At 50.7% G+C, this 24,005-nt stretch overlaps 2 protein-coding genes across 4 annotated transcripts; one reads left to right on the forward strand and one right to left on the reverse strand.

Annotated features, from left to right (window-relative positions):
- Positions 1 to 1,349: 1,349 nt before the first annotated feature.
- Positions 1,350 to 7,882, forward strand: TOR1B (torsin family 1 member B). 2 transcript variants are annotated; one of them, XM_010360932.2, is made up of 5 exons: positions 1,350 to 1,611; positions 2,039 to 2,304; positions 5,166 to 5,341; positions 6,818 to 6,945; positions 7,249 to 7,882. In XM_010360932.2, the coding sequence occupies exons 1-5, from the start codon at positions 1,413 to 1,415 to the stop codon at positions 7,488 to 7,490; spliced, it is 1,011 nt and encodes a 336-aa protein (XP_010359234.2). In that variant the 5' UTR covers positions 1,350 to 1,412; the 3' UTR covers positions 7,491 to 7,882. The 2 variants fall into 2 exon arrangements, 1 of the variants encoding a protein (XP_010359234.2); XR_004054072.1 differs by having other exon boundaries at positions 1,354 to 1,611; positions 2,039 to 2,445; positions 7,249 to 7,344.
- Positions 7,883 to 11,140: 3,258 nt separating this feature from the next.
- Positions 11,141 to 22,601, reverse strand: TOR1A (torsin family 1 member A). Of its 2 annotated transcripts, XM_030920297.1 has the most exons (6): positions 22,264 to 22,601; positions 21,060 to 21,325; positions 17,254 to 17,429; positions 17,029 to 17,156; positions 16,256 to 16,348; positions 11,141 to 12,401 (listed from the first exon to the last, which is right to left on the reverse strand). In XM_030920297.1, the coding sequence occupies exons 1-6, from the start codon at positions 22,535 to 22,537 to the stop codon at positions 12,151 to 12,153; spliced, it is 1,188 nt and encodes a 395-aa protein (XP_030776157.1). In that variant the 5' UTR covers positions 22,538 to 22,601; the 3' UTR covers positions 11,141 to 12,150. The 2 variants fall into 2 exon arrangements, with proteins under 2 accessions (XP_030776157.1, XP_030776158.1); XM_030920298.1 differs by lacking the exon at positions 16,256 to 16,348.
- Between the last annotated feature and the right edge of the window lie 1,404 nt (positions 22,602 to 24,005).

Genomic DNA, 24,005 nt, shown 5'->3' on the forward strand with positions numbered 1-24,005 from the left:
GGCTGGGCGTGTTGGCAGGCACCTGTAATCCCAGCTACTCTGAAGCTGAGATGGGAGAATCGCTTGAACCTGGGAGGAAGAGGTGGCAGCGAGCCGAAATCCTGACGCTGCGCTCCAGCCTGGGTGACAGAGCCAGACCCTGTCCCCAATATACATATCAGACCACACACAAAAAATAAGAAAGTACTTAAAACATTTTTTTGGCTTTTTTTATTTTTTTGAGACAGAGTTTCGCTCTTGTCGCCCAGGCTGGAGTACAGTGGCATGATCTCGGCTCACTTCAACCTCCACCTCCGAGGTTCAAGCGATTCTCCTGCCTCACCCTCCCGAGTAGCTGGGATTACAGGTGCCCGCCATCACACCTGGCTAATTTTTTGTATTTTTAGTAGAGACAGGGTTTCGCCATGTTGGGCAGGCTTGTCTTGAACTCCTGACATTATGTGATCTGCCTGCTTCAGCCTCCCAAAGTGCTGGGATTACAGGCTTGAGCCACCGTGCCCAGCCAAAAAAAAAAAATTTTTTTTTTTTTTTGAGACAGAGTTTTGCTCTTGTTGCCCAGGCTGTAGTGCAATGGCATGATCTCGACTCACCGCAACCTCCACCTCCCCGGTTCAAGAGATTCTCCTGCCTCAGCCTCCCAAGTAGCTGGGATTACAGGCATGTGCCACCATGCCTGGCTTATTTTGTATATTTAGTAGAGACAGGGTTTCTGCATGTGGGTCAGGCTGGTCTCAAACTCCTGACCTCAGGTGATCCACCTGCCTTAGCCTCCCAAAGTGCTGAGATTACAGGTATGAGCCACCGCGCCCAGTCAAAAAAAAAATTTTTTTTTTGAGACAGAGTTTCACTCTTGTTGCCCAGGCTGGAGTGCAATGGCGTGATCTCGGCTCACCGCAACCTCCGCCTCCCGGGTCCTGGGACAAGCAGTTCTCCTGCCTCAGCCTCCTGATTAGCTGGGATTACAGGCATGCGCCACCACACCCAGATAATTTTTTTTTTTTTTTTAATTTTTAGTAGAGGCTGTTACCATGGTCCAGGTAACTTGTCAGGGAGACAGATGAGCAAGCAGGCAGCTTGTTTCACCATGTTGGCCAGACTGGTCTCGAACTCCTGACCTCGTGATCCGTCCACCTCGGCCTCCCAAAGTGCTAGGATTACAGGCGTGAGCCACCGCACCCGGCCCGAAAAAAATTTTTTAAAAGAAAGAAAAGGGAAACAAAACAGTCACCTACACCTTCGGGCCACTCACAAGGATGATGGCACTGTCCTCTTCTCCGGCCCTCACCAACATGGCCGCCCACAAGGCACTGGGCGGGTCTGCGGGGCGGAAGTGACGCACGAGCGGAAGTCCGTCCTGCCGCTTGGCCGCGGGGCGCCTGGGTCAGCGGCTTCTGCGGGCTACGAGGGGCGGTATGTTGCGGGCTGGTTGGCTCCGGGGCGCCGTGGTGCTGGCGCTGCTGCTGGCGGCCCGAGTGGTGGCGGCGTTCGAGCCCATCACCGTGGGCCTCGCCATCGGGGCCGCGTCGGCCATCACCGGCTACCTGTCCTACAATGACATCTACTGCCGCTTCGCCGAGTGTTGCCGCGAGGAGCGGCCGCTCAACGCTTCGGGTACGGCGCGCGAGCGGTGGTCGGCGCTGCGGGCGGCGCGGGGGAACGGAAAGTACGGTGGGCGGCCCTTCTGCGCCCTGCCAGTCCTATTAAGTAGCTTTCAGACGTGCTGCGTCGCTCAGAAAGCCCACATTTGGCCCCCGGTTTTCCTGCGGGCCAGCAGCGGTGGCTGGGAATAGCAAGCGCTCAGTCAAGCGATGGTTCATCTCCGAATGGATGACCATTTAGCTTCCCTATCAGACCCCAAAGCGTTAAGAACGTCCACATAATCCGTTTACTTGAAAGTGGCATCATTTGACTACTTCGGCCCTAGGGTTTGGTAGACACCCTGCTGGGTCCTTCTTGCTTTGGGCAGCTGGGAAAGTACTGCGTTGCTGATGCATTTTTAACGTCTGTTTCTCTCTCTGTTCTGGGGCTGTTCTTGCAGCTCTCAAGCTGGATTTGGAGGAGAAGCTGTTTGGACAGCATCTGGCCACGGAAGTGATTCTCAAGGCGCTGACTGGCTTCAGGAACAACAAAAATCCCAAGAAACCTTTGACCCTTTCCTTACACGGCTGGGCTGGCACAGGCAAGAATTTTGTCAGTCAAATTGTGGCTGAAAATCTTCACCCAAAGGGCCTGAAGAGTAACTTTGTCCACCTGTTTGTATCGACTCTGCACTTCCCTCATGAACAGAAGATAAAACTGTACCAGGCAAGAGAACCCGCTATTATCTCGTCCGCAGGCCAGTCGGACTGGTCTGGGTGACCTGCTCACTAACTCTGGCCTCTGCTTCTCTTTCCTTTGTGTTGCAGTAGCCCCCGGCTCCACTGAGTTAAGGCACACTTAGTCCAGGTAGTTACAAAGCTCTCCTACAACATTTCTCTTACTTGGTTCCAAAACAGTCCAGTGGGGTAGGGCATGTTATTCCCATTAAAAGATGGCGCCAAGGGCTGGACGCCGTGGCTCATGCCTGTAATCCCAGCACTTTGGGAGGTCGAGGTGGGCGGATCACTTGAGGCCAGGAGTTTGAGACCAGCCCGGCCAACATGGTGAAACCCCATCTGTACCAAAAAGTACAAAAATTAGCCGGGCACGGTGGCGCGCGCCTGTAATCCCAGCTACTCGGGCAGCTAAGGTAGGAGAATCACTTGAACCTGAACCTGGGAGGCGGAGGTTGCAGTAAGCCCAGATCCTACCACTGTACTCCGTCTCAAAAAAAAAAAAAAAAAAAAAAGAGGATGTAGTCAAGGCCAGGTGCAGTGGCTCAGGCCTGTAATCCCAGCACTTTGGGAGGCCGAGGCAGGTGGATCACCTGAGGTCGGGAGTTCGAGACCAGCCTGACCAACATGGAAAAACCCCGTCTTTACTGAAAACACAAAATTAGCTGGGTGTGGTGGTGCACATCTGTAATCCCAGCTACTCGGGAGGCTGAGGCAGGAGAATCGTTTGAACCCAGGAGGCAGAGGTTGCAGTGACCTGAGATTGTGCCACTGCACTCCAGCCTGGGCAATAGAGTGAGACTCTGTCTCAAAAAAGAGAGAGAGAGAAAAAAAAAAGATGGAGCCTGGAGCCAAGAGAGGCAAGGTGACTTCTTATAATCTTTTTGGCAGAGCAGGAACTTGAACCAAAACCTCCCAACTTCCAGTTGACATGGTAGCCACCTTCTCCGGTGAGTGAAGGGATCCGGCATCCGCAGCAGTGCAGTTGGTGAGAGGGGCAGTCAGTCTTCAGGGATTAGCTTGGGGGTGGCGTCATTCGATGCTGCCCACCTCTGGTGCAGCCTCAGCTTTGCCTCTGCTCTTTGCAATGTAGCCTAGAGGTCTTTTTTCTCTTAAACAGGTTTTATTCCCTTTGTTCCTCCCATCCTTCATGTCCTTGGCATTGCTTTCTTCAAAGGAAGCCTCAAAGAACTGAACCTTGAGACGGTTTCTCCTTTTGAGATATTGTTTCCACATGTATTTTAAGTTGTCTAAGAGGGTTAGGTCTCATTTAAATGAATGTTGCCCTTGTCAAGGTTAACATTCCCACTGGCAATATAGCAAGACCCTATCTCTACAAAAAATAAAAAATTAGCCAGGTGTAGTGGCATGCACCTGTAGTCCCAGCTACTTGGGAGGCGGACATGGAAGATCGCTTGAGCCCAGGAGGCTGAGGCTGCAATGAACCATGGTTGTGTCACTGCATTCCAGTCTGGGCGACAGAGTAAGACTATCTCAAAAAAAAAAAAAAAAAAAAATTCCTCCTAGGTGGGGACTGAAAAAAGAAACAGAAACTTAACTGAACAAGGAAGTAGAAGTATTTGCCCTACAAACTGTCATGAGACAGGGAAGACTGCCAAAAAGGAAGGAAGGATTTTCTTGTTTTCTACATTCTTTATAAATCTCTAGAAACAGAGTCATAGAAATGGATGAGGTCATGTCTCGGGGAGCTTCATGGTACAGCCTTTCACACTTTGGGGTAGAGGGCTTGTTGCTTGAGTGTCTTTATGTTCGTTTCAAGAAAGCATCTGGAACAGATGCTTTTCATGAAATGTCAGTGAGTCAGCTCTGTTGGTCTGGGGTACTGTGTACTATGCAGGTCTAATCTAGTTTCTTATTCCTCAGTATGTCTGGTGGTACTAACTTGAGACTGTAGTCCAAGAGAGATGAAAATTATGGCTAGGTTAGCAGTGAATGATATTCACGGATCTTGCCAGGTGGCTCATTCCTATAATCTCAGCACTTTGGGAGGGTGAGGTGGGTGGATCACCTGAGGTCAGGAGTTCAAGACCAGCCTGCCCAACATGGCGAAACCCTGTCTCTACTAAAAATACAAAAATTAGCCAGGATGGCTGGGTGTGGTGGCTCAAGCCTGTAGTCCCAGCACTTTGGGAGGCCGAGACGGGTGGATCACGAGGTCAGGAGATTGAGACCATCCTGGCTAACACGGTGAAACCCTGTTTCTACTAAAAAATACAAAAAACTAGCTGGGTGAGGTGGCGGGCACCTGTAGTCCCAGCAGCTACTCGGGAGGCTGAGGCAGGAGAATGGCGTAAACCCGGGAGGCGGAGCTTGCAGTGAGCAGAGATCCGGCCACTGCACTCCAGCCTGGGCAACAGAGCGAGACTCTGTCTCAAAAAAAAAAAAAAAAAAAAAAAAAAAAGCCAGGTGTGGTGTGGGGGATGGGGGCGCCTGTAGTCCCAGCTACACGGGGGTTGAGGCAGGAGAATCTCTTGAACCCAAGAGGCAGAGCCGAGATCATGCCACTACACACCAGCCTAGGGGATAGAGCGAGACCCTGTTTCAAAAAAAAAAATCACGGATCTTGTACCTCTTGCACCTTTAAAAAGTCACATTTAATATGTCATTTGAGTTAGGAAAAAGCTTCTCTGCATTTTAGCATCTGTCTCTGCCAATTTCCACTTTTTAGAAATAAGGTTTTAGAAAAACTGTTACCCAGCGAGTGGGGGTGAGGGTGCAGTCCTAAGAGCTCTGACCTCGTCCTTCAGTGCATGAGGAGCAGATGGTTCCTGCGCTCCTCTTGGTGCACCCTTTGAGCTTCGCATCCTATTTCTTCTTTCACGGTTGGTCCAGGACCAGTTACAGAAGTGGATCCGCGGTAATGTGAGTGCATGTGCGAACTCTGTTTTCATATTTGACGAGATGGATAAATTGCACCCTGGGATCATTGACGCAATCAAGCCGTTTCTAGACTACTACGAGCAGGTTGACGGAGTGTCTTACCGCAAAGCCATCTTCATCTTTCTCAGGTCAGCGGGAGGCGGTCTTTTGGGGCACACAAGCCCTTCATTCTCTCAATGATAAAATGAGGTCCTGAGGACCATCAGCACTTGGTTTACCAGGACAAAAGTGCCTGCCTGGCACAAGGCACTTACCTACTGCTTTACTTTTCTTTTCCTTTGCCAGTCTCAGCATGGCACACAGTGTGGGTTGTGGAAATGAACTAAAGAAATAATCACTGGGCTGGGAGCGGTGGCTCACGCCTGTAATCCCAGCACTTTGGGAGGCCGAGGTGGGCGGATCACCAAGAGATCGAGACCATCCTGGCTAACATGGTGAAACCCTGTCTCTACTAGAAATACAAAAATTAGCTGGGCGTGGTGGCACGTGCCTGTAGTCCCATCTACTCAGGAGGCTGAGGCAGGAGAATGGCGTGAACCTGGGAGGTGGAACTTGCAGTGAGCAGAGATCGTGCCACTGCACTCCAGCCTGGGCGACAGAGCAAGACTCTGTCTCAAAAAAAAAAGAATCAATGATAGCAGGCAATTTTAGCTGAGCATGGTAGCATGGGCCTGGAGTCCCAGCTCCTGGTGAAGTTGAGGCAGGAGGATTGGTTGAGCCCAGGAGTTCAAGGTTTTATTGAGCTATGATCATGCCACTGCACGCCAGCCTGGGTGACAAATCAAGACCCCGACCCTAAAAATGAAACAAATGAAAACAAGTAATTTTATTAACTGCGCATGTTGATTTTTAGGGTCATAAAGAGCCATAGCATTATCCCAGCTAGTTGTGAATAAACATTTTAAGTTCCATGAGAGCGGACACTTCTTTGTAGTAGCACTCAGTAAATATTCCTTTACGAAAATAGATCTTTGGCCAGGCGTGATGGTTCACGCCTGGAATCCCAGCACTTTGGGAGGCCGAGGTGGGCAGATCACTTGAGGTCAGGAGTTCAAGACCAGCCTGGCCAACATGGTGAAACCCCATCTCTACTAAAAATACAAAAATTAGAAGGGGCATGGTGGCAGGCATCTGTAATTCCAGCTACTCGGGAGGTGGAGGTTGCAGTGAGCCGATATTGCACCACTGCACTCCAGCCTGGGTGACAGAGTGTCTCAAAAAAGGGAAAATAGAGCAGGTTCATTGACACAGAAGTTTTTTTTTTTTGAGACAGAGTTTCATTCTTGTTGCCCAGGCTGGAGTGCAATGGCGTGATCTCGGCTCACTGCAACCTCCGCCTCCCTGGTTCAAATGATTCTCCCGCCTCAGCCTCCTGAGTAGCTGGCATTACAGGTATACACCACCATTAGCCGGGCTAATTTTTGTGTTTTTAGTAGAGACGGGGTTTCTCCATGTTGGTCAGGCTGGCCTCGAACTACTGGCCTTAGGTGATCCGCCTGCCTCGGCCTCCCAGAGTGCTGGGATTACAGGCGTGAGCCACCACACCCGGCTGACAAAGAAGTCTTAATATGTGATTCTAATCTTTATTTCTCTGGCAAACTCAGCAATGCAGGCGGGGACCTTATAACTAAGACAGCTCTTGACTTTTGGCGGGCCGGAAGAAAGAGGGAAGACATTCAACTGAAGGACCTGGAACCTGTACTGTCTGTTGGAGTCTTCAATAATAAACACAGTGAGTGCACCAGGGTAAAGGAGCCCCTTAACTGTCCGGCAGTGAGCCATCTGCTCTTGCATTGTTTCACAAAGCCACAGGATCCCACTGGACTTCTGGCTTTGCTAAAGTCGGGAATTTTCTTAGGTATACTGTCCTTGAAACCAGTGAGTGAGTGTCCAGCTGAGTCCTACGTGGGCTTGTTGCACACTGACAAGAGACTCTCTTAAGGGGTACGGACTTGAGGCACATGCTGAGGGTTGGGATTGGAGCTTGGCCAGGTGGTGGTGGCGGCGGGAAACCCAGCTTTGTCTTGTCCCGTAGGTGGCCTGTGGCACAGTGGACTGATCGACAAAAACCTCATTGATTACTTTATTCCCTTCCTGCCTTTGGAGTACAGACATGTGAAAATGTGTGTGAGGGCCGAGATGAGGGCCCGTGGTTCTGCTATAGATGAAGACATTGTCACAAGAGTGGCAGAGGAAATGACGTTTTACCCCAAAGACGAGAAAATCTACTCAGACAAGGGCTGCAAGACTGTGCAGTCGCGGCTTGATTTCCACTGAGCTCCTATCTGGATGGGGTAGGAGGCAGCTGGGAGGCTCCGCACACCAGAGGCCTTGCCTTTCAGAAGAACCCTGAAGACCGCTTTGCGGTTTTGCCTGTTTGCACCTTAGAGTTTGGGGATATAGAATCTTTTTTTTGAGACAGGGTCTCGCTGTCATCCAAGCTGGAGTGCAGTGGTGCAATCCTCAACTCACTGCAACCTCCACTCCCAGTTTGAGTGATTCTCATGCCTCAGCCTCCTGAGTAGCTGGGATTACAGGCATGAGCCACTGTGCCCGGCTGGGATATAGAATCTAAGAGTTGATTTTGGAAAACACGTGAATCTATTGCGTGCATTTGTCATTTTGCAAGATGACAGCCATCCAGCTCTTCTTTGCGGCTGAAGATGAACTTTTAAAATCCCCTTCACACTTAATGTACTGACCGTGACAGAAGTGCCTGAAAACAGCTGTGCATGGCAGGCCTGGCAATGGTTTCTGACTCACAGCGCCCGCACCTCAGAAGCTACTCTCAGGACTAAAGGAGTCCAGGAACCTGCTGCAGGCTGAGGGGCACTGGGTTCCCACCAGCAGGCTGGGGAGCGCTGGGTTCTTATTGGCCGAAAACATCCTTTTGCTCTGTTTCTTTTTTTGTTTTTGAGACAGAGTCTCGCTCTGTCGCCCAGGCTGGGGTGCAGTGGCGTGATCTCCACTCACTGCAAGCTCCGCCTCCCAGGGTTCACGCCATTCTCCTGCCTCAGCCTCCTGAGTAGCTGGGACTGCAGGTATCCGCTACCATGCCTGGCTAATTTTTTGTATTTTTAGTAGAGACGGGGTTTCACCGCGTTAGCCAGGGTGGTCTCAATCTCCTGACCTCGTGATTCACCCGCCTCGGCCTCCCAAAGTGCTGGGATTACAGGCTTGAGCCACCGCACCCGGCCTCTGTTCCATTCTTTACACAGAGTTCACTGACTTGAAGTATATTCAGTTAAAATCGGGGGTGGAGGTGCAGACAGTGTCTGACAGGAGGATGTGGCCATGCCCGCTGAGCACTCTTGATCTGGGTGACCTGTCTGTGTGTGGGGTGGGGCCTTCACCTAACGCCTCTGCAGCAGACCTGGACAGACAGGTCTCTCTGGGCTGTCCATTGTTCTGGCTGCTAATACAGCCCTGGCTGTGGAATCCTTCACCATCTCAGCTGGTATCATCCCCAGCCTTCCTTGTGCCGTCTCTCAGCTTGGCTCACTGCTAGAGTCCCTCCAACCATCTATCGTCATAGAATTGAGTGGCAATGAGACCACTGGCTTTCAATGTGAGTCCTTGGTTTCCATGGTGAGATGCTTGTTAAGACTTTATACTTGGGTCAATCTCTCACTTTATTTTGTAGAACCATTTGAAATCCTAGGATGTGCTCGTTCTAGAAGGATGACATGGGCCCAGACTGAACAGTCAGCTGGCAGATCTTAAAGGACATTGCTCATTTTAAAACAAGGGAAGGACACAAAATGGAATGATTGCTTAGTCCTTTCTCAGATACTCTTAAAAAACAATTTTTTATTGTTAAATTTGTGGTAATACGTGGTCACAACTGTGGATCAAACAAGGTCAGTCTAAAGTCGTGGCAGGTCCTGGGTGTGACCTGATATCACCACCCGTTGTGGCAGCGCCAGGCTGGACTGCCCTGATCCCTGGGCCGTGAGACTTAGCTTCCAGCCAGTGTGAATCATTGTATCTGTCTCATAATCGCAGCACAGCTGCAGACACAATTACAACAATGTGCACCATTTTTTACATAAAAATACGGTAGAATTTATGACATGGAAATGCCTTACAGCGTATCACACTTAGTCTTGAAAAAAACACCAAGGTGAGGTTTAACATTTTTAGTACATATCCTCAAATTGGAGCTAAGTTACACTTCTTTTATAAAATGTTGGGCATCTGGTTGAGAGGAGACAAGATTTTCTCCTGTTTACAGTGATGCAATAAATACATATTTGCCACCTTTGGACTGCTATTACTGATTTGTAACTTGAAAAGGCCATGGTTGATCATGACCCCGCCTCCTCCACCTCCCTTGTAAGATGTGGACAAGAGCTTTACTGAGCTACTGAATATAAAATAATAAAGCCTAGATTTTATCGTGAAATGCCACTTGCTAACTTTTTTTTTTCTAGTTTATTTGGTACCAAAGTTCAGAATGAATTTCAGCAGCACAGCTGTGAGACTCTGTACCCTGGACAGGCGGGTGGGCAATCAGTGTGATACAGAAGCAGTAGTTACCTTAAAAGCTCTTCCCCCAGGTAAAGAGAAGTTAAATTAGCTGATGGATATTTCATCAAAGACAGACTTCCAATAAAATACTTTCTCCCAAAGTTAATGTGGGAGGAAATTGAGGTACTGGTAAAGACCTCTGACATCCTGAACCTGAGCTCAGGTGAGGAAACCTAACCCCTGAAACGTTAAAAACTGGTAAATAAGAAATCCGAGGCCGGGTGTGGTGGCTCACACCCATAATCCTAGCACTTTGGGAGGCTGAGGCGGGCGGATCACCTGGGGTTGGGAGTTTGAGACCAGCCTGACCAACATGGAGAAACCCCATCTCTACTAAAAATACAAAATTAGCCGGGCGTGGTGGAACATGCCTGCAATCCCAGCTACTCGGGAGGCTGAGGCAGGAGAATCGCTTGAACCTGGGAGGCGGAGGTTGCCGTAAGCCGAGATCGCACCATTGCACTCCAGCCTGGGCAACGAGTGAAACTGTCTCAAAAAAAAAAAATCCTAAATGCTAATCTGATCTTGGCTTAATTACACGTAACCCGGTATTGTCTCTTGTCAGTGAATGGTTAACACGCACCCTCTTCACAGGATTGAGGATTCGCAGATTGACTAGAAAGCACAAACCCTCATCACCATCACCCCACCCACTCCCTTAATTTCGCAACTGAAGGTACTCAATTCCCAGGAGACCAACTTTCTAGGTCTGGTTCTCAGTCTAACGCAGTTCCTATTCTACCCACACGACCTCATCTACAAAGACTGAACCTTCCAAAACTGTCAGGGGACCTGCGTTCCTTAACTTGGGACTTCTGGTGTCTGGGCCACGCTCTTCAGATGAATGATTAGACCTCATCTGTCACTCCCAGGGACATAACAGGCCGGCTGCAGCTAAATACCAAGAACTTTCTAATGCTTAGAGCCATCTTTAGGGCTTGGGTGCCCTAGTGGGACCCCATGCAGGCTGGGGAGCCATAAGGCAGAGGAGACTTGCATTAGACCTGCAGCTTAGGCCACCAACTCGTCTTCTGTGCCTACTAGAAGTGGTTCCTGCAGTGCTCTCCGCAGCAGCTGCACCCATGGGAGCACTGCCCACGTGCGGGGACACAGGCATAAAACAAGGTGTGCTTACCTTAGTCTACGGTGCCATTCCTGCTGGCATCTCAGCTGTACTTGAACTCTGGCTGGGTGTCAGGAGCTCCGAGAACCGCACAATGGAGGGCGGCTTCCCAGACCACTGGGTGAGGGGACAGAGCCTTCGTAAGATCCTCAGATCCCTGGGTGAGACTTTCTTTCCAACCTGATTGTTCTGCTAGGTCTTCACTCGCAGCCTCACCTCACAAGGCCTGCAGTGGAGGGGCACTTCTCCCTCTTCAAAAACGTACTCACCAATGACACATGCAAAATTTTATTGTAAAACGGTAGCCATTTGCATTTATAAAGAAAGACACGGTTTCTCAGCATCCTCAGAAGGGGCAGCTAAACTTTATGGGAGGTTTCGGGGATTTGACTGAATGTAACAAAAAATAGTATAAATGAGGAAGACTTAATATGGCAAAATTCACATAATTTAGAATCCAGCAGAGCACGTGTGGCTCATTCAGAATGGACAGTGACGGGCCACCTTTTGCAAAATAAGAGTGACCGGAAATACTTTTCTTTCAAAAGACTTGTTCTAACAAATGTTGACAGTGTTGCCAAAATCATTCCCACAGCTCCCTTTGTTGCTAAGGTTAAAACCCTTGGAGAGGCTGTTTCAGGCTTATCTGTGGTGCCTGAAGGCGTCCTCTTACCTACTTGTCCTTCATCTAAACACTTCATTGCCCCTGACAGCGTCCGCTGGGACCATCCTGGGACAGAGCTGGCTTGTGCTCCAGCCACATCCCCAGCAATGCCCTCCTGTGGCACAAATGCCATGCACGTGTGCTTGGGCTCATTTCCAGTCAAGATACATCACAGTATACGTTATAATGACGGGAACTTAAAAAACACACACACGAGGCCAACAACTTAGAATCTAAGCAGTCTCTCATAATGTTAAAAATCATTTTAAATAAAGTTACCACATTTTCAATAAAACTTATTCATCCTTCCTTGAAACAGAAACACTTGCAATTAAAACATAATTTGTAAAACATCATGAGCCCTGCGATGAGTGGGCTGGGAGCTGGCCCCTTCCTTCTGTGTGGGTTCGGGAAGCTTCATGTCCTTGCCCATGGTCCCTCGGTGGCCTACGGGCACCAGGGGATGGAAACAATGCCGGGGAGAGAATTCCTGTCACTTCAAACAGGAAACATTCACTGATTCCTCTTCCAGGGAAAGGAGCTGGGGGAGGAGGCGTGAAAGGACTGAGTGTTGTTTCTTTTCCAACTCCAAGCAGAGACTCGGCTGCCAATCATGGCTGTCAATCATCGTAGTAATAATCTAACTTGGTGAACACCGTTTTGCAGCCTTTATCTGAGAAAACTCTCTCCTCTTTGGGGAAAAATGTCATCTCCTCAGCCACTCTGCTTACAATGTCTTCATTAGTTTCATAGCCTCGGGACTGCATTTCGACTCGGATACACATTTTTAGGTGTTTGTATTCCAGGGGGAGGAAGGGAACAAAATAATCAATGAGGTTCCGGTCAATTAAGCTGCTGTGCCAGAAGCCGCCTGGGAAGAAGAAACAAGGTGCTGTTCATCCACATCCACCCTCTACACGCGTCCTGGGGGTCACTCACCCACCCTCCCATCCGTCCCACACACACCTACTGGGGTCACCCACCCTCCCACCCGTCCCACACACACCTACTGGGGTCACCCACCCTCCCACCCGTCCCACACACACCTACTGGGGTCACCCACCCTCCCACCCGTCCCACACACACCTACTGGGGTCACCCACCCTCCCACCCGTCCCACACACACCTACTGGGGTCACCCACCCTCCCACCCGTCCCACACACACCTACTGGGTGTGTCCTCTCCCTTGTGGAGCTCCAGATCAGTGGGGAAGGCAGATGTTAACAGGCACCTGCACATTGGGATGCTTCTGTGACAGTGGAAAGGGACACCTTCTTTACACTGTGGGCTGGGAGAGGCCTCCCAAGGTATGACTTAAGAGATCAAAGATGGGAAAGAGGTCCTGGGGCCCAGGAACAAGCAGAGGCAGTGGGGAAGGCAGAGTTCCACAGAAAGCAGGAGGCAAGAAGGGTTCCCGGGAAGGACTACCAGCCATGCTGGTAATTTTTTACTCTCCCTGGAGTTTCAGCAGCTGGACGAACAGGGAAGGCTGCTGCCGCTGCCACAGTGCCCAGCCCCTGCAGAGCATGTGGGCACCAAAACTAGCCTCGGGAGTGCGGATGTGCAGCCCACGCCGGGCTCCCTGTGAAGGCCTGGCCTTGGCAGTATTTTCTCCCCTGAATGTGGGCTGGCTCTGCACCTGCCCCATCCACTCCTCCTGGGCTCCTGGAACTCCTGACCCAGGATACCTCCTCCCAGCCCCAAATGACACAGCACACACTATGTCACCCACCAGCCCACGCGTGTCTTCTAGTGAGCTGATTCCCTTCTGCTCTGCCATGTAATTCTGGGGCTCCATCCCCAACCCAAGCTCCTCCTCATTCACTGGGTTAATGCGTTTCATGCCCAATAGTGCTTTGCACACAACTGGTGCTCAATAAATGTGTGGCTGACTGATAGAGTGGAGCTTGTGGCCAGGGAAAGAACAGAACCAACCACTGAATGGCAACAAGGGGCAGTCTCGCTATCATGAGCTGGTTCTCAGAGGCCTGCTCTGTGCCAGGCAGGCCCTGGGCCTGGGGACACAGCTGAGGGCGGACAGCCCTCACGGCTTTACCACTCTAGGGCAGGAGACACCCGACAAACCAGGAAACAGTCTCAGATGGTGCTTGGAGTGATGAACGCTGCACAGCAGAATGGACATGGAGAGCGGGAGGTGGAGCACGTTGGGCGGGACCTCAGGGCAGAGCCTGAGCAACAAGGACCCAACCACACAGACCCAGGAATGACAGGTGACCTCAGACCCAGGAATGACAGGTGACCTCAGACCCAGGAATGACAGGTGACCTCAGGCAACCCTGAGACTTTACAATTATCTCCTGAGGACTCCCAAGTTTGCTCTCCCAGACTGATGGCCTCCCTGGGGCTTCGCGGCTCTGCTCTGATGCCCTGATGCCATCGCCCACTGCGCTCGCCTGTCCTTCCTGCTGTCCCTTCCCTTCAATGGCAGCGCCACCCTTCCCACTGCTCAAGTCAGTCCTTGGTTCTTCTCTCGTTTCCACATACAATTCTGCAGGAAGTCTTACAGGTTCTACCTTCAAAACACACCCAGAACCCGACCATGTCCCTCCACCCCCACTACTTCCACGCTGGGTTCCCTGGCCCTGTGGCTGTGGGTCTATCCTCCACCCAGTTGCCAGCAAGGTCCTGTGAAGGCCTCGTCAGATCACAGCACCGCCTGCCCAGGACCCTCCAGGCCTCTCTCTTCCACTTGGAGTAAGACCCAAGGTTCACCATGGCCCACCAGGCTTTCCACGGTCTGCACCTCCACCCCAAATCTCGCCTCTTCTATCACCTCCTGTTCCCCTACTCTGTTTATCCTCAACCAGTCACAGTGACTCCAAGCACAGGCCCCGCTCAGGCCCCTGGATGTGCTGTCCGCACTGGGGAATGCTTTTCCCTTAGACATCCGCATGGCGCACTCCCTCGGGTCAGCCCAAATGCCACCCTCACAGGGAGCCTTCCCTGTCCACTCTATTAAATAAGCAGAGCCCATCCTTACCCTGCACCCCAAAGCCTTTCTTTTTTTCCCCTACTGGTGCTGAGGAGAAAGATATATATATGTCCATGTGTGATGTGTGCATATGTACTGCATGTATACACACAAACACATCACACACATCAACGTATCTATCCCCCATCATCTGATACATTTTCTTTCTTTATTATCACTAGGATGTAGGCTCAATAAGGGCAAGAATTTCTGTGTGTGTTCACTGCTATGTCCCCAGTCCTAGGTACGATGCCTGGCACCTACCAGATGCTCCATATACATGCGTTGAATGAATGTTCAGCCATCTGCCTAAGGCCACAGTCAGTCTGTGGGCCAGGGCTGCCTGACTCCCAGGCTGGCACTCCTGAGTGCCGTGTAACCTCCACAGCGTGGATTCAAGGCCACTGGCTCATCTGCCTCAGCATCAGGCTAAGGTTTCTGCTGCATGTGCTCATGTTTTTTGGCAAGGCAAGAAACTATCCAACATGTTACAAAATACTTGTCTGGCCTCAGTAGTATTCCACTTGCACACACTGACATACAGTACCCCATGTTGTTCACTAACTGTAGGATGAATTTCCTGGCAAGTCTGTCTCAAATGAGCCCCTCTGTTTTTGTCATCTCCAGAACCTGAAGCGCAAAGACTTGAACAGCCAGCCCTGCACAACTCACAGGTCTTAGCCAGTGAGTTAGCCTCCATTATGCTGGCTTTTCGCCTCCCCAGATTCAAGGTCGAAGGTCTCATGACATTCCCTGGAGAAGTAGCGAGCTAAAACTTAAAAGCTCAGGTTTTAGAATCAGAGATACTGAACAGGCTGCATGGCCCTGGGCAAGCTGCCACATCTCTTTGAGTCTCTCAGTCTCTACCCTATGAGGTATGGTGAAGCCTGAGTGAAATCCGCAGGCAGAGTGTTTCACACGGTGCCCAGTACAAAATAAGGGACCAACCACTATTTGGCTGTTGCTCTTGGGCAATGAAGAGAAAGGGAAAAACTAACAGGTCATCTCTCCCCTTGAGCTGCCCTTGGCAGCCTTCGTTGCTCAACTACTGGCTCTTTCTTCTACAAAGAAAATTGGCCGGGCGCGGTGGCTCAAGCCTGTAATCCCAGCACTTTGGGAGGCCGAGGCGGGTGGAACACGAGGTCAGGAGATCGAGACCATCCTGGCTAACACGTGAAACCCCGTCTCTACTAAAAAATACCAAAAACTAGCCGGGTGAGGTGGCGGGCGCCTGTCGTCCCAGCTACTCAGGAGGCTGAGGCAGGAGAATGGCATAAACCCGGGAGGCGGAGCTTGCAGTGAGCTGAGATCCGGCCACTGCACTCCAGCCTGGGCGACAGAGTGAGACTCCGTCTCAAAAAAAAAAAAAAAAAAAAAAAAGAAAAGAAAATCATGTAGCTGAAGAAAATGGGGGAATTGGCTGGGTGCAGTGGCTCATGCCTGTAATCCCAGCACTTTAGGAGGCTGAGGTGGGCAGATCACCTGAGGTCAGGAGTTTGAGACCAGCCTGGCCAACATGGTGAAACCCCATTTCTACTAAAAATACAAAAAATTAGCCGGGCGTGGTGGTGGGTGCCTGCAGTCCCAACTACTTGGGAGGCTGAGGCAGGAGAATGGTGTGAACCCAGGAGGCGGAGCTTGCGGTAAGCCGAGATAGTGCCTAGGTGACAGAGCGAGACTGTCTCAAAAAAAAAAAAAAAAAACCCCAGCAGGCCAGGTATGTAGCTCATACCTATAATTCCAGCATTTTGGGAGGCTGAGGCGGGAGGATCACTTAAGTCCAGGAAGTCAAGACCAGCCTGGGCAACATAAGAAGACTCCGTCTCTACAAAAAAAAAAAAAAAAAAAAATTAGCCAGGCACGGTGGCACAAGCCTGTGGTTCTACCTACGTGAGAGGCTGAGGCTGGAGGATCACTTGAGCCTAGGAAGTCAAGACTCCAGTGAGCTGAGATCACACCACTGGACTCCAGCCTGGGTGACAGAGTGAGACCCTGTCTCAAAAAATAAGCTGGGTGCAGTGGCTCACGCCTGTAATCCCAGCACTTTGGGAGGCTGAGGTGGATGGATCACCTGAGGTCAAGAGTTTGAGACCAGCCTGGCCAACATGGTGAAACCCTGTCTCTACTAAAAATACAAATATTAGCTAGGGTGGTGGTATGCACCTGTAATCCCTGCTATTCAGGAAGCTGAGGCACAAGAATCGCTTGAACCTGGGAGGCGGAGGTGGCAGTGAGGCGAGATTATGCCACTGCACTCCAGCCTGGGTGAAAGAGTAAAACTATCTCAAAAATAAAAATAAAACAGCACTTGTCAAACATTAGTGTTCATAAAAGTTACCTGGAGTGTATCAGCAAAGATTCCCCTCATGACTCGGAAAGGGACTGAAAATCTGCATTTCTTTCTACCTGGCTCCCAGGTGATGCTGACAGTGACCCTGATGCTTTAACACTTTGGGTGCAGGATTAGGAACCAGATGGGACTGGCGGTGGGATGGCCCTACTCACTGTTCCTGTTATTGAAAACCGACACAGACAAGGCATGTTCAATGTCTTTGAGCTTGATGTCTTCCCTCTGTTTTCCACTCCTCCAGAAATCCAAAGCCACATCTGTGATCCTTTCTGCTCCAGCATTGCTGCAAAACAATTCCAGTGGGTAAGGATGGGGTTTTCTCCTAGAGCTCGGAGACTTGGGCTCGAGGCCCATCCATCATGTCCTAGCCCTGACCTTACCTGAGAAATATGAAGATGGCTTTCTGGTAGGAGACCCCATCCACCAGGTCATAATAGTCGAGGAAAGGCTTGATGGCATCTATGAGGCCTGCATGCATCTTATCCATTTCATCGAATATGAAGATGGACCTTGCACAGGCACTCACGTTGCCTCGAATCCACAACTGTAACTGATCCTGAATTACAAGGGGAAAAAGCCAACACAAAGTTCTCAGCCAGGGCCATCAATCAGCTCCTTCTACCCCTAAGAACCGCAGCTTCACTTACAGACCACTGTGCACTCAGCACTAAGAACTTTACATGCACAAAATCTTCTTTGTTCCTAACAACCCCATGGAGTGAGCACTATCATATCCATTTTACAGATGAGGGAACTGAGGCGCAGAGCAAGCTTACTCCACTTGCCCAAGAGAGTGGAGTAAGCTATACGGGGCAGAGCTGGGACCTGAACCCAGTCCTGTCTCACTCCAAAGCCCGATACTCTGATTACGGTTCCTGCGCTGTGAGATGCCACACAGATGCTGTCAGAGCTGCTGCTCTTTTGTCATCAAAGGGGCAATGTGGGATGTCATGAGGATACTGATTTTTATTTGAAAAGGGGGTGGGGCTGGGCACGGTGGCTCATACCTGTAATCCAAGCACTTTGGGAGGCTGAGGCAGACGGGATCAGTTGAAGTCAGGGGTTTGAGACCACCCTGGCCAACATGGTGAAAACCCATCTCTATTAAAATACAAAAATTAGGGCCAGGCATGGTGGCTCATGCCTGTCGTCCCAGCACTTTGGGAGGCTGAGGTGAGCACCTGAGGTCAGGAGCTCAAGACCAGCCTGGCCAACATGGTGAAACCCTGTCTCTACTAAAAAAAAAAATACAAAATTTAGCTGGGCATGATGGCAGGTGCCTATAGTCCCCGCTACTCAGGAGGCTGAGGTAGGAGAATTGCGTGAACCTGGGAGGTAGAGGTTGCAGTGAGCTGGGATCATGCCATTGCACTCCAGCCTGGCAACAGAGCAAGATTCCATTAAAAAAAAAAAAAAAAAACTAGCCAGGCGTTGTGGCGGGCAACTGTAATCCCAGGTACTTGGGAGGCTGAGGCTTGAGAATTGCTGGAACCCGGGAGGCAGAGGTTGCAGTGAGCTAAGATTGCCCCACTACACTCCAGCACTCCAGCCTGGGGGACAGAGTGAGACTCCGTCTCAAATAATAGTAATAAATAATAAAATAAAATAAAATAAACAAGGATTCACTCAGACTTGTTAGGCTCCAGCAGCCAAGATTTCCCACTCTGGTGACCTACTAACTTATATGCAGTAACAGGGAACATGTACTGAGCGTGCACTATGGACACAACAATATTCTAAGCACTGTTCATGCAACTTTTTTTTTTTTTTGAGACAGAGTCTCGCTCTGTCACCCAGGCTGGAGTGCAGTGACGTGATCTCAGCTCACTGTAACCTCTGCCTCCCAGGTTCAAGCGATTCCCTTGCCTCAGCCTCCTGAGTAGCTGAGACTACAGGCACCTGCCACCATGCCCAGCTAATTTTTGTATTTTTAGTACAGATGGGGTTTCACCATCTTGGCCAGGCTGGTCTTGAACTCTTGACCTCAAGTGATCCACTCGCTTTGGCCTCCCAAAGTGCTGGGATTACAGGTGTGAGCCATCGCGCCTGGTCTGTTCATAAAACATTTTACTCTGACCTCCCAAAACCCATCATGGTAGTTACCACTGTGCTCCTTCTTTTACAAATGAGAAAACTGAGGCACAGACAAGTGAAGTAACTTGCCCAAAATCACAGTTATTGTTAGTGAAGCCTCAATTCTAAGATGAGCAACTCATCCTGATTCGTCTAGAATGGTTCTTGCTTGTTTGGGACAGGGTCTCACTCTTGTCACCCAGGCTGGAGTGCAGTGACTCTGCTCACTGCAGCCTCGACCTCCCAGGTTCAAGCCATCCTTCTGCCTCAGGCCCCTAGCTGGGACTACAGGTGTGTGCCACCACACCTGACTAATTTTTTTGTATTTTTTTTTAGTAGAGATGGGGTTTTACCATGTTCCCCAGGCTGGTCTGGAACTCTTGAGCTCAAGGGATCAGCCGGTTTTGGCTTCCCATAATGCTAGAATTACAGGTGTGAGCCACCACACCCATGGAACATTCGCATTTCAGTACAGAACTGCTGGACAGCGGGTGACCCACTTGCTCACCCAAACAGAAGGGAAAAATGTGTTCACATTTTTCCATGGATACAGTCAGGGATAAATAACTGATTGAGGCCAGGCATGGTGGCTCACGCCTGTAATCTCAGCACTTTGGGAGGCAGAGGCAGGTGGATCACCTTGAGGTCAAGAGTTTGAGACCAGCCTGGCCAACCAGGTGAAACTCTGTGTCTACTAAAAATACAAAAATTAGCTGGGTGTGGTGGCGGGCGCCTGTAATCCCAGCTACTTGGGAGGCTGAGGCAGGAGAATCACTTGAACCCGGGAGGCAGAGTTTGCAGTGAGCCCAGATTGAGATTGTGCCATTGAACTCCAGCCTGTGCTACAAGAGTGAAACTCAGTTTCAAAAAATAAACAAATAATAACTTTTGTCCACCTTGCAGGTCTGTTACAAGGATCTAAAAGGCAACAGTTAACATTTATTTCTAACATGCACCAGGCACATGTTACACACTTGACAGACAGAGTTCCCTGGATTGTTACAAGCAACACTTTGTAAGTCAGAACCTGAGTCTCAGGTCAGGCAACTTTCCTAAGACTGTGGAGCTGGGAGAGTGTTAAGACTCAAATCCAGATGTGTCTGCTGCCAAAGCCCATGCTGCTAATCGGTGAGTTCAACCATAAAAGCTGTTTGCTGCTGGGCGAGGTGGCTCACACTTATAATCCTAGCACTTTGGGAGGCTGAGGTGGGCAGATCACTTGAGGTCAGGAGTTCAAGACCAGCCTGGCCAACGTGGGGAAACTCCATCTCTACTAGAAATACAAAGATTAGCCGGGTGTGGCGGTGCATGCCTGTAGTCACAGCTACTCGGGAGGCTGAGGCAGGAGAATCGCTTGAACCCAGAAGGCAGAGGTTGCAGTGAGCCAAGATGGCGTCACTGTGCTCCAGCCTGGACAACAGAGACCCTGACTCAAAGAAAAAAAAAGGGCAGTTTGCAACAGTAGGTTCAACAAAACTTAGGACTCTTTACATATGTTTCCTCTTTCACAAAATGAGTGAGATGTGACTGGGCATGGTGGCTCACGCCTGTAATCCCAGCACTTTGGGAGGCTGAGGTGGGCAGATCACCTGAGGTCAGGAGTTCGAGACCAGCCTGGCCAAGTTGGCAAAACCCCATCTCTACTAAAAATACAAAAATTAGCTGGGCATGGTGGCAGGAGCCTGTTATCCCAGCTACCTGGGATAATGAGGTAGGAGAATTGTTTGAACTGGGAGGCAGAGGTTGCAGTGAGCTGAGATCATGCACTGCAGCCTGGGTAGCAAGAGTGAAACTTCGTCTCAAAATAAAGGAAAAAAAAAAAATGAGTGAGATGTGTGGATCTCTAAGATGGATTAGATCATGTCCACCTCTAAAATCCCATGACCCTACAAACTCACTGGACCGATTTTCAGAACCCACCACAAAGCTTTGATGGTGTTAACTGCTTCACGCATCTCAAACTCTAACTTCTACACCTTTCCAAGGGGAACTGAGACATGAACCATTTTCAGGGCTCACTCATTTCAACACAGAATTCCCAAATCTCGTCCCACAACAAAGAGACCCCAAACCCGACGACATCCAGGAAGGGGTTCCAAACTTCCATCCTTGCCTTGTACAAGGTGATGTTTGAAGCATGTGGAAAGTGCAATGTGGCCACAAACAGGTGGACATAGTCACTGTTCAGACCACCCTCGTAAATATTCTCTGCGATGATCTTGCTGACGAAATTTTTGCCGGTGCCTGTCCACCCGTGCAGGGAGAGGGTGAGAGGTTTCTTGGGCTTTGGATTGTTTATGAAACCAAACACAGCATTTAAGATGATTTTCTTTGCAAGATGCTGTCCAAAGAGCTTGTTGTCCAGATCCTTCTGCAATGCTGGGGGAGACAAAGCCAATCAGGAGTGGGGAAGAAACAGTGACAAAAGGCAGCCACATTTACAGCCCATGAGAAAGCTAGCAAAGCCGTGTAGCTCTTCAAGCACCTTGCGAAACCTCAAGTACTGCGCTCTGTAAGCTCCTGGCCCAGAGGGGACCGTGGTCCAGGGAGCCCTCCCTTTGCTGGTCCTGCCTATTCTAAAGCCCTGGCCCGGTTCCTTCCCGAAAAGGCCCTTGGTGCCGGTGCCACTGCCACTGCCACCAGTTTACACCTCTAACCCCTGTGCTGCTCCTCCCACCCCAAGGCAGAGCGGGGAAAGGAAGCAGTTTGGTCCCTCCTGGTCGGCTCCGAAGGAGTCCTCACCATCCTTCCCGTCTCCCGCTAGGCTATAATGGAAGCAGAGCCCACTTCGGAGGGAGGTTACCACCGGTCCACCCCCAGCTTAGCACAAAGTAGGCCAACCTGCAGCCCGGCTCCTCAGGTCTCCAACTGAAGTCTGGCCCGTCTGTGGTGGCCGAGGGGCCAGGTCTCATCCTGCAGGCGGGCCGCTCGGCTGCGGGGTTCGGCCCCCGCGGACTCAGCTCTGCCCAGGCCCGGCCCTCCTGGGATTTGACCCCTATCCCGGCCTGGCCCTAGTGCCATCCCCCAGTCCCAGCCCCCGCCCCGATCCCCAGCCCCCAAGCCCCGCTCCAGCCCTAGTCCTAGCCCGGCCTAGTGCGATTCACCAGCCCCAGCCCCAGTCCCGGCCCCAGTGCCATCGCCCAGCCCCCAAGCCCCGCTCCAGCCCTAGTCCTAGCCCGGCCCCGGTGCCATCCCCCGGCCTCCATCCTCCATCCTCCATCCCCTGGTCCTAGCCCAGCCCTAGTGCCATCTCCCAGCCCCAGCCCCAGCTTCCAGCCTCAGCCCCCGCCCCAGCCCCCGCCCCCGCCCCTGCCTACCCTCCCGGCTAAGACTCCGCTTCTGCCCGCAGCACTCGGCGAAGAGGCAGTAGAGACGCGGGTAGATGTAGCCGGTGAGGACGCCGGCCAGGGCCAGTCCCAGGCTGATGGGCTCCACCGCCTGCACCACGGACGCCGCCAGCAGCAGCAGGCCCAACGCGGCCCGGCCTAGCTTCATGCCCGGACCCGCGCCACCCTGCGCGTTCTCGCGCCGACCGCGAACCAGTACCGCCGCCAGACCCGCGCTTCCGGTTCCTCCTCGCGCGGAGGCCATCTTTCTTCAGGGCAGCCCTCCTCCCGACGCCGGCGTCCGCCATCTTTGGTCGGGACAAAGCCCTGTTTTGCTTCCGGAAGGTCGGTTCTGCGCCGCCCCCGCCACGTGTTTTTGTTTGTTTATTTTAAAGTAATGGACGTTATTTTTGCCGGGCGTGGTGGCTCACGCCTGTAATCCCAGCCCTTTGGGAGGCTGAGGCGGGTGGATCGCCTGAGGTCAGGAGTTCAAGACCAGCCTCACCAACATGGTGAAACCATGTCTTCTACTAAAAATATAAAATTAGCCAGGTGTGGTGCTAGGCACCTAGCTACTGGGGAGGCTGACGCATGAGAATCGCTTGAACCCAGGAGGCACAGGTTGCAGTGAGCTGAGATCTCACCACTACAGTCCAGCCTGGGCGACAGAGCAAGACTGTGTCCCGCCCCCCCCCAAAAAAAATAATGGACGTTAATTTTTAGAACAGATTTACAGAAAAAATTGATAAGATAGTACAGAGTTCCCATGTGCCACACCTCCCTGCAATTACCCCGTTACTAAATTCTTACATTATTAATGTATTACATTTGTTAAAATTAACGAAGCACTGTTGTTATATTAACTAAAGTGTACAGTTTATTCGGATTTCCTTCCTTTTACTTAATTCCTTTTTCTGCCCCAGGTTTCCATTCAGGATACATGAATTTGTTATGTCTTAGACTCCAGTTAGTGACAGTATCTCAGCCTTTTGTTTTTATTTTTATTTTAGCTGGAGTACAGTGGTGTGATCTCAGCTCATTGCAACCTCCGCCTCCCAGGTTCGAGTGATTCTTCTGTCTCAGCCTCCCGAGCAGCTGGGATTACAGGCATACACCACCATGCCTGGCTAATTTTTGTATTTTTGGTAAAGACGGGGTTTCACGATGTTGGCCAGGATGGTCTCGATCTCCTGACCTTGTGATTCGCCCACCTCAGCCTCCCAAAGTGCTGGGATTACAGGTGTGGGCCACCATGCCTGGCCTCAGCCTTTTATTTTTGATGACCTTGATAGTTTTGAGGAGTACTGGCACAATCTTTGGTAGGCTGGCCCTCTATTCGAATTTGATGTTTTTCTCAGGATTAGACTAGTGCTATGGGGTTTTGGAAGGAAGATCACAGAGGTAAAGTGCTATGCTCATCACATCCTACCAAGGAAGGGTTCTTACTGTCAACATTACTTATCACCGTTGGTGCTGACTTGATCACTTGACTGAGGTAGTGTTTGTCAAGTCTCCACACTATACACTTATTCTTCTCCCCACCCCTCTTTTCTCTACTGTACTCTTTGGAAGGAGGTCCCATGCACAGCCCACACATTAAGGAGTTGGGGATTTTGCTCCACCTCCTTGGGGGCAGAGTATCTGCAGAGATTATCTGGAATTCTGCATGGGAGATTTGTTTCTTCTCCCCCATGTATTCATTTACATCAGTATGGACCATTGTTATTTTATCC

The sequence above is a fragment of the Rhinopithecus roxellana genome, chromosome 16, assembly GCF_007565055.1.
Source record: "Rhinopithecus roxellana isolate Shanxi Qingling chromosome 16, ASM756505v1, whole genome shotgun sequence".
NCBI classification, from domain to species: Eukaryota; Metazoa; Chordata; class Mammalia; order Primates; family Cercopithecidae; genus Rhinopithecus; species Rhinopithecus roxellana.